The sequence below is a fragment of the Haemorhous mexicanus genome, chromosome 16, assembly GCF_027477595.1.
Source record: "Haemorhous mexicanus isolate bHaeMex1 chromosome 16, bHaeMex1.pri, whole genome shotgun sequence".
Classification (NCBI taxonomy): domain Eukaryota; kingdom Metazoa; phylum Chordata; class Aves; order Passeriformes; family Fringillidae; genus Haemorhous; species Haemorhous mexicanus.
The window spans coordinates 3,584,955-3,602,139 of NC_082356.1; the positions used below are offsets into that span (position 1 = coordinate 3,584,955).

General features: G+C 54.3%; 3 protein-coding genes across 3 annotated transcripts in view; 2 read left to right on the plus strand and 1 right to left on the minus strand.

The window, feature by feature from the left end:
* Positions 1 to 17,185, plus strand: part of LOC132334576 (serine/threonine-protein kinase pim-1-like) — a 160,764-nt gene that overhangs the window by 116,865 nt on the left and 26,714 nt on the right. The window lies entirely within an intron of this gene.
* On the plus strand, positions 2,951 to 3,908 carry LOC132334918 (olfactory receptor 14C36-like). Its single transcript, XM_059861042.1, has one exon. The coding sequence runs from the start codon at positions 2,971 to 2,973 to the stop codon at positions 3,901 to 3,903; it is 933 nt and encodes a 310-aa protein (XP_059717025.1). The 5' UTR covers positions 2,951 to 2,970; the 3' UTR covers positions 3,904 to 3,908.
* LOC132334681 (olfactory receptor 14A16-like) lies at positions 12,806 to 13,738 on the minus strand. The gene has a single exon (XM_059860772.1). It carries the CDS (start codon positions 13,736 to 13,738, stop codon positions 12,806 to 12,808), a length of 933 nt encoding a protein of 310 aa, XP_059716755.1.

Sequence of the window (17,185 nt, forward strand, 5' to 3'; positions counted from 1 at the left end):
AAGTTTTTTGAAGACACTCTGAGGGACTGAGTCTGATGTAAACAACACCAAATCCCTGAGAGGGTCATTGAAGTCCTTGTGCTGTGTCTGTGCTGCTGAGCTGGGCCAGGCTCCTGGCACAGAGACAGCTCGTGGGAAAACAAGAAGAGCTTCAAAAAGACATTTCTCCTGAGGAGCAGCTCCTCTCCCAGCCCAGCAGGGCTGAGGGCACTGCCTGCAGGTACCTGTCAGCAGTGAAGCAGACAGAGGCTCAAAGCAGCTGGAAGGACAATTCTGAGCTCATTCTTGGAGACATCTTCACTACTTCTGACACAGTCAGTCTCTGGCTGCAGGGATCTCCTGAAGCTGACCCAGGACAGGACTGATGTGACTGTAAGGATGGCTCTGGTGCTGTTTCTGCTTTGGGGGAGGATGTGCTGCAGAGCATTGCTGCCCTGGGCACCGTCAGAGGGACAGGGCAGGACGGCTCCTGCTGCCAGGGATGGCTGCAGGGGGTGAAGCTGGGGCTGCAGCCAGGGCTGCCCAGGGCTGTCCTGCAGAGCAGGTCCTGCAGCCCTCAGGGCTCCTGGCCAGCCCCGGGCATGTGCCACCTGCCAGGGGCAGCTCTCAGCCTGCCTGGCAGCTCCCCATGGATGGTGCAGGGCAGCTGTGGGTGCAAGGAGTGACTCCTGCCAGGGCAGGTCCTGCCACTGTGGAGAGGGTGCTGTGTGGGGCAGGGCTGCTCAGAGCTCCAGCTCATACCCAGCTCATTTCTGAGGGGACTTTTCAGGAGCTCAATCAGGGCTGTATTTTCCTGCTTCCCTGTCTGCTCTCCTGAATCTGTGCCCTCACTTTTCCCTGGCTCAGCTTGGTGGCAATGAAAACTCAGCTGTGCAGGGCAGAGCAGGGGCTGAGGCTCTTAAACCACCACACTGAGGATTCCTGGGGACCTCAGCAAGTGCCTGCACCTGCCCAGCCTCCAGATCCATCCAGCATCACCTTTCCATGGTGCCCAGGCTGGGGGAGCTGTTCTTTCATCCCTGCATCCCCGAGCAGCTGCAGGGCAGGGCTGGCCCAGGGGCTGGGCTGGGCTCTGGCAGCTCTGGCAGGGAAGGAGCCCGGGGCCACAGGAGCAGCTCGGGCTGGGACAGCTCCAGCAGCAGAGCCGTGGGCAGGGAGGGAGGGAGGCAGTGCTGAGGGAAGCCCTGCTGCAGGGCAGATGTGGCACCTGCTGGCCCTGCCCTGCAGGGCAGACACTGCCCTGAGCAGCACAGCTCTTGTGTCCCCTCCCAGCCAGCACAGCCCTCAGCCCGGGGGCTCGGGGCCCTCAGTCCCTCCTGGGCCAGCAGAGCAGCTCCAGAGATGAAGGGCATCTCTCTGGCCATGTGCCCATTCCCTGCTGACCAGGGCCTGAGGGCCACTGTCCTGCCCTGCTGCTGCCTGGCAGGGGCTGGGCAGGGCTGGGCAGGGAAAGGCTTTTCCTCAGGCCCAGCTCTCTCCCTCTCCTTGCCTTGCCCAGGTGCTCCTGGCAGTGCTGAGGGGCTCTCTGGAATGGCAGCTCCAGCTGCAGGGTCAGGCCCAGCCCTTGGGCTCCTCCTGTGCAGGCTGAGCACAGCATTGGGGTGTCCCAGCTCCCTGTGCCCGGGGAGCTCTGGGCAGGGCAGCCTGGGGGCTGGCAATGAGCCCACTCTCCTCAAGGAGTGCCCTGGACAGGAGCCTTTAGTGTGTCCTCGGGATGTCATCCAAGCTGTCAGCTGCCTCCAGGGGACACTGGGGGACAGTCCTTGGCCAGAGTGGGGCTGAGACCCTGAGAAAGGCTGAGCCAGTTTGCTCTGCTCTGGGTCCCTCTGCTCTCAGCTGTGTCAGGCTGATTTCCAGGGGTACACAGGGACTGCCCTCCATCTCAGAAAAGGCAGCTGGGGACAGATGAAGCGACAGAGCAGCTCCCCTCACCCTTCACTACAGCCAAGACTCTTGCATTGCACATTTTTCTCTGCTGTCCCTGGGCACAGCAGGAAACCCTCTCAAACTGCCTTTGGCCATCATGGCTCCTTAGCCCTGGGACAGGAGGTGCTGCCAAGCTCCTCAGCTATCGCCGGCCGGGGGCTATGTACAGAGCACGAACGGGACGGGACTGCTGTGGAACGTGCCTTGAGCTGTTTTAGTTTTCAGCATCAGCCTCATTACATGGTTATGACAATGGGAAGATGCCAGCAGCTCACATCCCAGGCAGCAGACAAAGAACTTATAGTTACAAATTACTTTATAACTTTTTTGACCAATCACACAAAGCAGAGGCATATTGACAGTGGTTCCATCCAACCACTATAAGCACACGTACCTTTGCTTAAAACAATACTTGCTTATTTCTAATACAATGCCTGCTTGTAAGCCTTAAAACACAATGCACAGAGCTCCATTATTAAGCTTCAAACTTCCTAATATCTTGCTAGACAAACTTTTCTGCAGCTTAGGAAGTTATCCTAGACAAGCGTTAATACACCATTGTAGACCATTGTTCTACTCGTCCTTGCTTTTCTACTTTTTAAATAATTTTTCTGCTGCCCTATCTCATGGCTACTGCTTAGCTCTAATCACAGTTCTGCTGTCTCTGAGGCCTGCCTTTTGCAGCTTTCCCAAAACCCTCTGATTTTGTGGATTCCCACACTCAGCCTCAGGAGCAGTTTGGGCTGATGGAATCCAACCCCAGGACTGGCCCCTGTCCCCATTCCCATGACCCCACTGCTGCAGAGCAGAGCTGACCCCTCGGTGTCCATGGACAGAGCCCCTGCTCATCACAGCAACAGGGCCAGATCCCAGCAGAGCTCCTGGCACAGGGCTGAAGGGAAGGGCTCTGAGAAAAGGAAAATTGGGTAGAACAGACAGGCAGGGACAGGGCTGGGAGAAAGGGCTTGGACATTGCTCAGGAAAGTCTGCCCTGACTTGTCACTGTCTCCTCCTTGAACAGCTCCCCATGGCCAGAGACAGCAAATGTCCAACAGCAGCTCCATCAGCCACTTCCTCCTGCTGGCACTGGCAGACACACGGCAGCTGCAGCTCCTGCACTTCTGCCTCTTGCTGGGCATCTCCCTGGCTGCCCTCCTGGGCAACGGCCTCATCATCAGCGCCGTAGCCTGCGGCCACCACCTGCACACGCCCATGTTCTTCTTCCTGCTCAACCTGGCCCTCAGCGACCTGGGCTCCATCTGCACCACTGTCCCCAAAGCCATGCACAATTCCCTCTGGGACACCAGGACCATCTCCTACTCAGGATGTGCTGCACAGGTATTTCTGTTTCTCTTTTTCACTGCAACAGAGTTTTCCCTCCTGACCATCATGTGCTACGACCGCTACGTGTCCATCTGCAAACCCCTGCACTACGGGACCCTCCTGGGCAGCAGAGCTTGTGCCCACATGGCAGCAGCTGCCTGGGCCAGAGGCTTTCTCAATGCTCTGCTACACACAGCCAATACATTTTCCCTGCCCCTGTGCCGTGGCAATGCCCTGGGCCAATTCTTCTGTGAAATCCCACAGATCCTCAAGCTCTCCTGCTCCAAATCCTACCTCAGGGAACTTGGGCTCATTGTAAATGGTGCCTCTTTAGCATCTGGTTGTTTTGTGTTCATTGTTTTCTCCTATGTGCAGATCTTCAGGACTGTGCTGAGGATCCTCTCTGAGCAGGGATGGCACAAAGCCTTTTCCACCTGCCTCCCTCACCTGGCCGTGGTCTCCCTGTTCCTCAGCACTGTCATTTTTGCCTACCTGAAGCCCCCCTCCATCTCCTCCCCATCCCTGGATCTGGCAGTGTCAGTTCTGTACTCGGTGGTGCCTCCAGCCCTGAACCCCCTCATCTACAGCCTGAGGAACCAGGAGCTCAAGGCTGCAGTGTGGAGACTGATGAGTGGACAATTTCAGAAACATTAATCTTCTGGCCAATTTCTGCAAAATACATATAATAAAAGTCATCTTTGATCAATCTTCTTGGCTTTGGTGGTTGGTTTATTTTTTTCATTCTTCTATTTTGATTTTTTAGTATTGTCCACAAACAATTGTAATTGTTTGTACCATTTTTCATTTTGTTTTTCTCCACCTTCACTGTGGCCCCAAACTATGACAATGAGGAGCTGTGCTCTTGGGGGCTTTAAAGGAACCAAAAAAACTCCCAGCCAAGTTTTCACCAGATGCCCCTTTTGTTGCTTCCTCTGGAGCTGCAGCAGCAATGTCTGTGTGCAGAGCTTGGGGCAGATCAGTGCTGGCCCAGCAGCTGTGCCCAGCAGCAGCAGCCCTTGCTGTTGCCAGTGCTGCTCCCGTGGCCCTGCCCCGCTGCCCTGGTGGCCCTGGTGTTGCTGTAGGGCCTGAGTGCTCTCGGGGCCGGGCACAGCCCTGGGGGTGGCAGTGCCAGGGCTGCAGCAGGGACAGGCCATGGGCACTGCTGGGGCAGCGCTGACAGCTCAGGCCAGGCCCTGGGGGCTCCAGGCTCCTTGCCCAGGCCCTCTCAAGAAAACACCCAGGCCAATGCACAGCACAGAAAAGCCCCGTGAGCAGCCCCAGGGTGGCCGTGGGCAGGCTGGGGGCAAACAGCATGGCTGGTGCTCTGCAAGGGCCCTGGGGAGAGAGGAAGGAGCAGCAAAGCAGGGGCTGATCCCCCAGGTCCCTTTCTGCCTGACTGCTGTCCATCCACTCTGTCCCCAGTCTGTACCACCACAGGGGTTGTTTTTGGCCAAAGTGCAGGGCCCAGCACTTTGTCTTGTTCAACCTCACCTTGTTGGATTTGGTCCCTCGATCCAGCCTGTCCAGGTCCCTCTGCAATGCCCTTCTACCCTCCAGGAGATCCAAACTCACAGCCAACTTGGTCACCATGGTTCCACGAGGCTCTTGAGTGTCACCAAGGCCCCTTTCTTCCATGGGACCCATTAGTGATAAAAAGTTACTTGCATCCTTGAGCCCCACAGTGTCACAATGGCGCCGTGGTCCCCCAAGGCCCTTTAGTGCCACAATGGATCCTTGGTTCCTTGAGGTCTCACAGTGCAGCAATGCTCTCCTTGGTTCCAGGTGTCACAGGGGCCTCTTGGTCCCAAGGGCCACCACGGTGTCAAACATGTTTCCTTCATTCCATGAGTCCCTGCAGAGCAACACTGGCCCCTTGGTTCCATGGGGCCCTGCAGTGTCACAGTGGGCCCTTGCTTCCCCAGGGCCCTGCAGGGTCTTAGTCATCACAGAATCACAGAATTAACCAGGTTGGAAAAAAACCTTGGAAATCACCACGTCCAACCTGTGCCCCAACACCTCCTTGTCACCCCAACCATGGCACCGAGTGCCACATCCAGTCTTTGCTTAAACACCTCCAGGGACAGTGACTCCACCACCTCCCTGGGCAGCCCATTCTTCTGCCCAGTCACCCTTTCTGTGAAGAACCTGTTCCTAATGTCCAGCTTAAACCTCCCATGGCACAGCTTAAGGCTGTGTCCTCTTGTCCTGTCACTGTTCCCTGGGAGAAGAGCCCAACCGCCCCTGGCTGCACCCTCCTGTCAGGGAGTTGTAGAGAGTGATGAGGTCTCCCCTGAGCCTCCTCTTCTCCAGGACAAACAACCCCACTCCCTCAGCTGCTTCTCACAAGACTTGTATTCTAGATCCCTCCCCAGCCTTGTTGCCCTTCTCTGGACATGCTCCAGCCGCTCCATGGCCTTCCTAAATTGGGGGCCCAGAACTGGACACAGCACTCGAGGTGTGGCCTCACCAGTGCCGAGTGCAGGGGAAGAATCACTGCCCTGCTCCTGCTGGCCACACCATTCCTGATCCATAGGAGTTCCAGGGGTTGGATGGGGGAAATGGTAGGGTGGGGGTAGGGACAAAGTCTGACTGATTGTCAGCCACGAAGGGTCTTGATTTTCATATCTGTTCAGAATGCATTAGGAGGTGCTGGGGGTCAATATCAACTGGGAATTGCTGATAGCTATATAAAAAAAGAAAACTAACCTGAACTAAACAGCACAAAATAATTCTCTCTTTATTGTTTTCAATCTAATATGTTCATTTGCATACATTTCTGAAATCTTTCTAATTAACCACAGAAGAATTGAAGACTTGAATTCTTCCTATGGGCTTGTCTTCTTTGGGTGTTTTGAACAAATGGGAATGAGCCTTTCTCACTGAATTTCTCAACTGAAGAGCTGAAGAAAGAAGAGGCCTCTGGAAAACTAAAATTCATCACCAACCTCCAAGGTACTGAGGATCCATCCTCATCAGAACAGCAATGAACAGAAATGGGCACAGCTTTGTAGATGCCCCAGCTTTGGGATGGGCCCTGGGCCTGGAGCAGGAGCAGCTCTGGAGGGCCCCAAGGCCGGGGCTCTTGTGCTGCCCTGGGCAGATGGGATGGCAGCAGGGGCTGCAGAGCTCTCAGGATCTCCTGCAGAGGAGAGCAGGGCACCCAGGCAGCCTCCTTTCCCTTGGCCAGGCACGTTCCCCCATGGTGGGGCTGAGTCCTGTGGGAGCTGCAGCTGCTGCTGTGCCCTTGCCAGGGGCTGAGGCCGTGGGGCTGTGCCCAGAGCAGCCTGGCCTGAGCAGAGCTGTGGGGCCAGAGCCGGCTGGGCTGGGCTGGGGAGAGGCCCTTGGTGCTGCCCAGAGCTCAGGGCAGCTGGGAGAGCTTGCAGGGAGCTGGGCTGGACTCAGAGAGCCTGGCCCAGAAACCATCAGTGTCCATCTCAGCCTGGCTGAGCGTGCAGGGGCCAAGAAGAGCAGCCCAGGGTCTGCAAGTTCTCTGTGTGGGAGCTGAGCCTGTGAGCCCTTGAGCCCTGCCAAGTGCTGGGGCTGCACCTCCAGCTCCAGAGGAGATGGGACAGATGGGAGCAGAGACAAATCATTCCTGCTGCATTCTTTCTTGTTTTTGCTCATACAGATGACCAGGATCCATATGTAGAGGAGGTGTTTTGTGTCAGATAACACTGGTAGAGTGAGAAGAATAATGCTATGTAGCTGAAAATAATATTTCAAGCATAATACACAATGAGGAAAAAAGACACATATGATCAGAAGAGCATCTGAGTTTTTTGGAGGATGAGAGACTCATTGATGTTCCAGCAGTCAAACCTGTACAAATACTTTCCTCAGGACTGCCTTGAGATAAGAGGTGACCACCAGAGGCCAAGGCCAGCCGGAGCTCTCTGTCCTGGCAGCTTTTGTCTGGGAGAAACCCTTGCATACAGGGAATTTTTCAGGGGGAGTATCAAATTTGGCCGTGGGCAAATGAAAAGATGGATAGTTCTTTTTCCATCGGAGGGAAAGCACAGAGCCCCAGTGCTCCAGGGGCTGATGAGAGGCAGCCATCAGCATGCCAGGATCAGCTGGACCTGTTAGGTGGGCTCTGGGAGGCCAAACCAGCCAGATCTGTTCCATATCCCCTTGGTTCCACAAGGCCCTGCAGCGTCACAATGTTCTCCTTGCTTCTGCAGTGTCACAATGGCCCCGTGCTTCCATGAGGCCCTGCAGGGTCACGGTGGCCCTTTGGTTCCATGGGGCCACACAGTGTCACCATGGTCTCCATGATTCCATGGGGCCTTGCAATTCCACAAGAGAAGTCCATTGTTGTGTTTTTTACAAAATGCTGTAGTATTTCTCTTAGCATTTCTACATTAATAGCTATCTTTCTTTTGAAATACAAAGACTTGCAAGAGGCTTTTTCCCTTGGCATTTAAATAAAAACAAGTGGTTACCCTGACCTGTGTGTCCAGGATTCTTCCTGAGCCCTTCTCTGTCCCTGCAGGGGCAGTGCCTGCGAGCAGAGGTGGAGGGAAGAGACTCCCAGCACAGCAGCACAGACAGGGACAATGGCCCTGGCTCTTCCCACATCTGCCCTGCCCAGGTCCAGCCTCTCCTTCCCAGCCCTGCTGTGGCTGTAAGGCCGGAGTGCTCTGACAGCTTGGTCACTGTCCTGCAGTGTGTCCCTGCTGTGGCCACAGGCAGGGACAGGCCATGGGCACTGCTGGGACACAGCTGGGCTCCAGCACAGCAGCTCCATCAGCCAAGGGCATCTCCTGAGGCAGGGCAGGGAGGCTTTGCTCTCCTCCAGAGCTGCTGTCAGCAGTGTGCCCCAGGAATGCCCTGGCACAGCAAAGCCCAGTGCCTGGGGCAGAGGGGAGTGTGCAGGGGGGGCTGACAGCAGTGTCCTGGCACAGCCAGAGCTCCTGGCATGGACCTGAGGGAGCAGCAGAGCAGGGCCTGGGCTGTGTCTTTGTTCTGGGGACAGCCTGGGAAGGTGCCCCGGGACAATTGTCCCACAGCAGCCCCTGCAACCACCATTGCCAGCACTGGCCTCTCCCCACCTGCAGGAGGTTGTTTGTCCCTGCACGGAGGGACACCAAGTGACCAGGCCAGCTGGCCATGTCTGCTCTGTACTGAGGAGATCTCAGCAGTGCATCGTGTGTGTGTGGGGAGATGAACCCCAGTGAGCACAGACACCATCAGCAGCACCCGGGGGTGGCACAATTCCAGTGGCACAAACAGTGCCTTGAGGCCACTTCACTCTGAGAGTAACGTCCTCTGGGAAAACACCTGAATTCTTTGCTGGGCTGTGGTGAGGATTGCATAGAGAGAAATATCCAGGGCAGGGAGGCTTCAGGAAAAATGCTCAGGGCAGCCATGGACTGCACAGAGAGACACTGGATAGAGTGAGAGTCTGTGGGGAGAAATCAGAGCCGCCTCCCTTTTGAACCACCCCAAGGACCTGGACAGGGCTGTGCTGTGTTCTGGGCACTGACCTGGAAGTGAGGGATGTGGAAAAGGCCTTTGGTGTCAGCAATGTTGAGAAGGCTGGGCAGTGTCCCTGTGGGACCTCTCTCAAACCCCTTGGAATGGCCAGAGCCATGCCAGAGGGTCCTGGGCCCTTGGGAAGGGCAGACATGGGACCAGTCTGCAAACAGGGCAGGGAGGGGGACTGGGAGAGCCACAGCCTGGTCAGGCTCAGCAGGGAAGGGGATGTGGCAAATCCTCCTGCAGCCATTCCAGGCACTGGCAGGACAGGGCAGGGACTGCAGAACCCCCGTGGGAGGGAAAAGAAGGGGATGTTGTGTGCCCAGACTTCAGCCAGGCCAGGGACAGGGTCTGCTGTGCTCTCCTCAGAGCCAGACTGGAGAGAGCTGGGCTGAAGGAGTGGAACATGGGGTGAGTGGGAATTTGGCTCAGCAGTGAGGGTCAAATGTCATCCATGGTACAGAGTCCTCTTGGCAGCCATGCCCTGGTGACAGCCCTCAGTGACCAGCCCTTGACCACCACTGTGGAATATTTCTATTGTCTCTAAAATGGCATGAAATGCACTTTCAATTCCTTTGTGGATGCTGCCAAATTGCAGGGAGTCTCTGATTGAACTCATCTGGTTAATGGTGACTGCAAAACGTAATTGGGCAAAATGACTGGGTTGGGTAAATTTGTCTTGCCATCAGGCGCCAAGCAAGGCACAAGAAAGGGCAGAAAAACCTTATGCATCAGAAGAAAGGCAGTTTAATAGAGAAAAACCCAAACCCAACCAAAAAAAAACCCCAACTAAACACAATCAAAAAAACCAAAGCACCACCCACCCACAACAACACAAAAACCCCACAAACAAACCAACCATAAAATAAAAAGGCCACAAACAGAAGTAAAGCAAATCCACAGGAAATTTCCTATCAGCAGAAAATGTTTGACCACCTTGTGGCAGGGGAATATTCTGTATGTGCAGGTGCTGTTTTGAAAGAAAAATGTCTTAAAAAAGAAATGAATCCCCTACACCCCTTGCCCCCCACTTCTCTCAGGTGATTGCTGATCATGGTGTGACATGGAATGGAACATCCCTTGGGTCAGTCCAGCTCAGCTGTCCCATCCCTGTTCCCAGGAACACTTGCCCACCCCAGGCCCATGGGTTGGGGGGTTGCAGACGCCTCATGCGGGGCGAGCACTGAGACAAGGACAGGAGAAGAGAACAACATTTACTCTTGTCAAGGACAGCAGAACAGAACAGCACAGCCTTGGAGAAACTGATTAAGGATGTACCTCTGGCAAACAGAAGTCACACAAAATGCAAGCAGGATACCAGCTCACCTCGGCAAGGCTGACAAAACAGAAGTTATGGAAAACAATAATACTGCTCTTACTCAAAAGGGGGGGTTGAAGAACAGCCACCTAAAAAGGACACTGGATGTTGAGGAAAAAACCTAAAGAACCATGTAAGGATTTGTGATAAGGGATGCAACTATGTCAATAAACTCAAAGGAATAGGGGATGGTTAATGGATACATAATCAGTGTGTGTGATAAAAACTGTTCATTTAATGCTTAATGCACTCGAATGGAGGAAGGATGGCCCAAGTGACCACCATGCTGTAATAAAGAATACCTGCTTTCAAATACTCAAAACTCTGTTCAGAAGTTCCTTTCCAGTGGATCTCAGTATCAGTGGTGTCCTTGATTCCATTATGCCCCACAGTTTCACAGGGGCCCCTTGGTTCCATGAGGCCCTGCTGTATAACAATGGACCCTTGGTTCCCTTGGGTTCTGTTCTGTCAAAATGGCCTCCTTGGTTCTGCAGTGCCACAAAGCTTTCCTTGGTTCCACAGGGCCTTGGTGTGTCACAACAGCCCCTTGGTTCTATGAACTGCCAGAGTGTCACCCTGGTCTCTGGATCTGCAGTGTCACAATGGACAATTGGTCACAAGCAGCCCTGCTGTGTCACCATGAATATTTGGTTCCATGGGACCCCACAGTGTCACAACGGCCCCTTGGTTCCACGAGGTTCCACAGCATCACCATGGTCTCCTTGGCTCCGCAGTATCTCTATGGACCATTGGTTCCATCTGGCCCTGCTGTGTCACAGTGGTTCCTTGGTTCCATGAAGCCCCACTGTATCACAATGGAATCTTGGTCCCGCGAGGTTCTGTACTGTCACAATGGTCTCCTTGGTTATGGACTGTAACAATGGACTGTAGCCATGATATTTTCTGAAAATCCTTTCCTTAGGATTTTTCCTCCTGAGAAGCTGAGAGGCCTCAGGAACAAAATGTAAACAATGATTATCTGCTTCAGTGGAATGCAACAGGTGGATTTGTGACTGGTCTCATGTGGTTGTTTCCAATTAATGGCCAATCGCAGTCCAGCTGTCCAGACTGTCTTGGTCAGAGACAAGCCTTTGTTATTCATTCCTTTTCTATTCTTAGCTAAGCCTTCTGGTGAAATCCTTTCTTCTATTCTTTTAGTATAGCTTTTAACATAATATATATCATAAAATAATAAATCAAGCCTTCTGAAACATGGAGTCAACTTTCTCGTCTCTTCCCTCATCCTAAGACCCCTGCGAACACGGTCACAAATGGTGACCCCGAGGAAAGAACCATCACAAATGGTGACCCCGAGTGAGTGAAGAAACCACCACAATTGGACCCCGAGTGGTGAAAAATTTGCACAATTTGCTGACCCTGAGTGAAGAACAATTCCTCATTTGGTGAGACCCCAGAGGAGCATTGCTACATTTGGGTAAACCCCGAGTGTGTGGCATTGATGGTCACTACACAAGTGACTGCAGAAGTGGCTTCTAGCCAGGAGCTGGAGGGCTGAAGACCCTGATTCAGACAGAGTTTACAGCCAAGGCTGACCACAGAGGAACCTTTTGAAAAGTCTCCCGGACAAGATGTCCAGAAGTCTTCACAGCACAGAGCAGCCTGCTGGAGCCCAGAGGACACTGTCAGCATATAGTATAGTATAGTATAGTATAGTATAGTTTATTATAATATAGTATTATAAAGTAATAATTTAGCCTTCTGAGAACATGAAGTCAGATGCATCATTCCTGCCTTCACCAGGTCTCCCTGAAAATACAATACAAAAAAACCGAACCAAAGTCCCATTTGTCTCTCAGTCCTGGCACAGAAATTTTTAGGGATCTCCCCATCAGGGGATCCATGGGGCGTTTTCCACAGTTGTCCACAATGGGTCAGAGCTCAAGGCACAGCTTGTCTGAGCAGGCCATACTTCCAGAGGAGAGACCCTGGATCAATATCAATCACAGAATGCTGCAATCACCTCTGCTCGAAAGAGAACAGCAATAAAATACACCCTTTAAAACAGGAATTAGAAGCCTTTTAATATCTTAACATATGATCTGCATGAGGGGATTGAGTTCACCATCAGCAAATCTGCAGATGACACCAAGCTGGGCATGAGTGTGGATCTGCTGGAAGGTAGGAGGGCTCTGCAGAGGGACCTGGACAGGCTGGATCCAGGGCCCAAATCCTACAAGGTGAGGTTGAACAAGACCAAGGGCTGGGTCCTGCACTTTGGCCACAACAACCCCTGCAGTGCTACAGGCTGGGGACAGAGTGGCTGGACAGTGGCCAGGCAGAAAGGGACCTGGGGGCACTGATGGACAGCAGGCTGGACATGAGCCAGCAGTGTGCCCAGGTGGGCAAGAAGGCCAGTGGCTCCAGGCCTGGATCAGGAATGGTGTGGCCAGCAGGAGCCGAGCTGCTGTGCTGCCCCTAACCTGCCCCCAGCTCTGCACACAGACGTTGCTGCTGCAGCTCCATAGAAGGCAATAAAAGGGGAATTGCCAGGAATAACTTGGCTGGGAGATGCTTTAGGTCACTTAAAACCACTGAGGGCACAGCTCCTCATGGGCACACTCTGGGGCCACAGCAAAGGTGGAGAGAAACAAAATTAAAAGGGGCACAAGCAAATGCATTTCTTTTGGACAATATTAAAAACCTAAGACATAGGAAAGAAAAGAACAAATCAAATACAAAACCCAAGTATTATCAAAGACAAAATGTATTACAAGTGACTTGCAGAAACTGGTCAGCAGCTTAGTGTTTCTGAAATTGTCCACTCATCAGTCTCCACACTGCAGCCTTGAGCTCCTGGTTCCTCAGGCTGTAGATGAGGGGGTTCAGGGCTGGAGGCACCACCGAGTACAGAACTGACACTGACAGATCCAGGGATGGGGAGGAGACGGAGGGGGGCTTCAGGTGAGCAAACATGATAGTGCTGAGGAACAGGGAGACCACGGCCAGGTGAGGGAGGCAGGTGGAAAAGGCTTTGTGCCGTCCCTGCTCAGAGGGGATCCTCAGCACAGCCCTGAAGATCTGCACATAGGAGAAAACAATGAACACAAAACAACTAAAATATAGAAGAGCACTAAGCACAATGAGCCCAAGTTCCCTGAGTTTGGAGTGTGAGCAGGAGAGCTTGAGGATGTGTGGGATTTCACAGAAGAACTGGCCCAGGGCATTGCCATGGCACAGGGGCAGGGAAAATGTATTGGCTGTGTGCAGCAGAGCATTGAGAAAGGCACTGGCCCAGGCAGCTGCTGCCATGTGGGCACAAGCTCTGCTGCCCAGGAGGGTCCCGTAGTGCAGGGGTTTGCAGATGGACACGTAGCGGTCGTAGCACATGACAGTGAGAAGTGCAAAATCTGCTGACATGAAAAAGGAAAAGAAAAACACCTGTGCAGCACATCCTGAGTAGGAGATGGTCCTGGTGTCCCAGAGGGAATTGTGCATGGCTTTGGGGACAGTGGTGCAGATGGAGCCCAGGTCGCTGAGGGCCAGGTTGAGCAGGAAGAAGAACATGGGCGTGTGCAGGTGGTGGCCACAGGCTACGGCGCTGATGATGAGGCCGTTGCCCAGGAGGGCAGCCAGGGAGATGCCCAGCAAGAGGCAGAAGTGCAGGAGCTGCAGCTGCTGCGTGTCTGCCAGTGCCAGCAGGAGGAAGTGGCTGATGGAGCTGCTGTTGGACATTTGCTGTGTCTGCACATTTCAACCTACAAAAGGAGCAAAGAAAGGGCAATGGAGGGGAGATTTCTCACAGAAAAGTCAAAGCCCTTTCTCACAGACCCTTTCCTGCCACCAAACACCTCCCCTGTCTATGTCTAGGGGAACTTCCTTCACCTTGGTTGCTGGAACCCTGATTGCTGCTGGCCAATGTTGTGTGAGGAGCTTGGCCTGCAGGACAGCTGGGAGTCAGCCCTGGCCCCCAGTCAGTGCAGGGGAACAGTGAGGGCAGGGGCCAGTCCTGGTGTTGGGACATGGATAAAGAATGTTCCACTAAGGCAGAAGAGCTGCCTGGGTGAAGGGATGGGTATTGCAGGAGGCAGAATGAGAGATTCTGCTGCAATGTGAAAGAACAGAGAGTCCAGAGAGGCAGGAGGATTGTCTGAGGCTTAGTGCTGACTGAGGGGAGCTGCTCTGTCCAGGTGACCTTTTCCAGCTCCCCTGGACTTGCACCTTTCTGAAATCCACTCCTGTGCTACTCTGGAAAGGTAGGAGACACAGCTGGGAGCAGAGGGATCCCTGGCACACAAATTGGCTCCTGCCTTTCCCATAGTCAGGAGAGTGGGCCCATTGCCAGCCCCCAGGCTGCCCTGCCCAGAGCTCCCCGGGCACAGGGAGCTGGGACACCCCATTGCTGTGCTCAGCCTGCACAGGAGGAGCCCAAGGGCTGGGCCTGACCCTGCAGCTGGAACTGCCATTCCAGAGAGCCCCTCAGCACTGCCAGGAGCACCTGGGCAAGGCCAGGAGAGGGAGAGAGCTGGGCCTGAGGAAAAGCCTTTCCCTGCCCAGCCCTGCCCAGCCCCTGCCAGGCAGCAGCAGGGCAGGACAGTGGCCCTCAGGCCCTGGTCAGCAGGGAATGGGCACATGGCCAGAGAGATGCCCTTCATCTCTGGAGCTGCTCTGCTGGCCCAGGAGGGACTGAGGGCCCCGAGCTCCCGGGCTGAGGGCTGTGCTGGCTGGGAGGGGACACAAGAGCTGTGCTGCTCAGGGCAGTGTCTGCCCTGCAGGGCAGGGCCAGCAGGTGCCACATCTGCCCTGCAGCAGGGCTTCCCTCAGCACTGCCTCCCTCCCTCCCTGCCCACGGCTCTGCTGCTGGAGCTGTCCCAGCCCGAGCTGCTCCTGTGGCCCCGGGCTCCTTCCCTGCCAGAGCTGCCAGAGCCCAGCCCAGCCCCTGGGCCAGCCCTGCCCTGCAGCTGCTCGGGGCTGCAGGGATGAAAGAACAGCTCCCCTAGCCTGGGCACCATGGAAAGGTTATGCTGGATGGATCTGGAGGCTGGGCAGGTGCAGGCACTTGCTGAGGTCCCCAGGAATCCTCAGTGTGGTGGTTTAAGAGCCTCAGCCCCTGCTCTGCCCTGCACAGATGAGTTTCCATTGCCGCCAAACTGAGCCAGGGAAAAGTGGGAGCACAGATTCAGAAAAGCTGAGACCCAAGCTGTCACCGACATGTTCTATAAAAAATCCTTTCCTTAGGATTTTTCCCTCATGAGAAGCTGAGAGGCCTCAAGAAAAAAATGCAAACAATTCTTATCTGCTGCTGTGGAAAGCAACAGGTGGATTTGTGATTGGTCTCGTCTGGTTGTTTCTAATTATTAGCCAATCACAGTCCACGTGCCCAGATTGTCTCGGTCAGACACAAGCCTTTGTTCTTCATTCCTTTTCTATTCTTAGCTAAGCCTTCAGATGAAATCCTTTCTTCTATTCTTTTAGTATAGTTTTAATATATTACATATCATAAAATAATAAACCAAGCCTTCTGAAACATAGAGTCAAGATTCTCGTCTCTTCCCTCATCCTAAGACCCCTGTGAACAATGCATCACCAAGCAGGAAACTCCTGCCCTGAATGTGCTCATGAAAAGTCCCCTCAGAAATGAGCTGGGCATGAGCTGGAGCTCTGAGCAGCCCTGGCCCACACAGCACCCTCTCCACAGCAGCAGGACCTGCCCTGGCAGGAGTCACTCCTTGCACCCACAGCTGCCCTCCACCATCCATATGGAGCTGCCAGGCAGGCTGAGAGCTGCCCCTGGCAGGTGGCACATGGCCTGGGCTGGCCAAGAGCCCTGAGGGCTGCAGGACCTGCTCTGCAGGACAGCCCTGGGCAGCCCTGGCTGCAGCCCCAGCTTCACCCCCTGCAGCCATCCCTGGCAGCAGGAGCTGTCCTGCCCTGTCCCTCTGACAGTGCCCAGGGCAGCCCTGCTCTGCAGCACATCCTCCCCCAAAGCAGAAACAGCAGCAGAGCCATCCTTACAGTCACATCAGTCCTGTCCTGGGTCAGCTTCAGGAGATCCCCGCACCCAGAGACTGTGTCAAAAGTGCTGAAGATTTATCCATGAATGACTCAGAATTGTCCTTCCAGCTGCTTTGAGCCTCTGTCTGCTTCACTGCTGACAGGTACTTGCAGGCAGTGCCCTCAGCCCTGCTGGGCTGGGAGAGGAGCTGCTCCTCAGGAGAAATGTCTTTTTAAAGCTCTTGTTTTCCCACGAGCTGTCTCTGTGCCAGGAGCCTGGCCCAGCTCAGCAGCACAGACACAGCATAAGGACTTTAATGACCCTCTCAGGGATTTGGTGTTGTTTACATCAGACTCAGTCCCTGAGAGTGTCTTCAAAAAACTTCTCAACAACTCAAAGTTAAATTTAAACTCCAAAGTTTCGTTAAGTTTAATAAGTCCCTCTGAAAAAGTGTCCCCAGGTTCCAGGTAGAGCAGAACACTGGAGGCAGTGATGCCAGCTGGGGACAGACAAGGCAAAGGTGTCTCTGGGGCTGAGCAAAGCTGGATGTGTTCCAGGAATGCAAAGGGCCAAGGCCTGAGCCCCAGCCCCTGGCCAGGCAGATCCTGTCCCTCCCTCCTTGCTCAGGGCTCTTCCCGGGATGGGCACTGGCATGTGGGGATGTGCAGTGCCAAGGGCAGGAGCATGGGGCGGCCCCTGCCAGGCTGCTGAGCAGGGACAAGGAGGCCATGAGGCCCCAGGCCTGCAAGGGTCACTTGTCTCCTGCTCCTGGCTCAGGCCCAGGCCCAGCAGCCATGGCCAAAGTGCTGCCCAAGTTGGCTCTGTCAGGGCCTGGCAGCTGCTGCCCATGCCTGTGCCCTGTGCAGCCCAGGCTGTGCTACGGTGTCCCTGCCCTGCGCCTCTGTCCCTGCAGGCTGTGCTCATCCCCCGGCTGCCCCACCTGGCTGGCCCCTTCCTTAGCTGACAGCTCTGCCTCCTGCCTGCCTCTGCCTGCCCACACAAAGCCTTGGGTTGATACCAAAAGGGTAATTCCATTTTTACCCTCTCTGTGAACTTTCACACAGGAACAAAGCATGCAGGGGCTACTTTCCCAGCAAGGATGGTTGGAAGAGAAGAAGAAGACATCTGGCTCAAGGCTGCAGGGATAGAGAAAACAAGCACTGAATCTGGGAACTTGGGGTGGTGTC

Bases quoted from the DNA above. Each gene is read 5' to 3' on its own strand.
- LOC132334681 (XM_059860772.1), bottom strand. From the start codon at position 13,738: ATGTCCAACAGCAGCTCCATCAGCCACTTCCTCCTGCTGGCACTGGCA.
- LOC132334918 (XM_059861042.1), top strand. From the start codon at position 2,971: ATGTCCAACAGCAGCTCCATCAGCCACTTCCTCCTGCTGGCACTGGCA.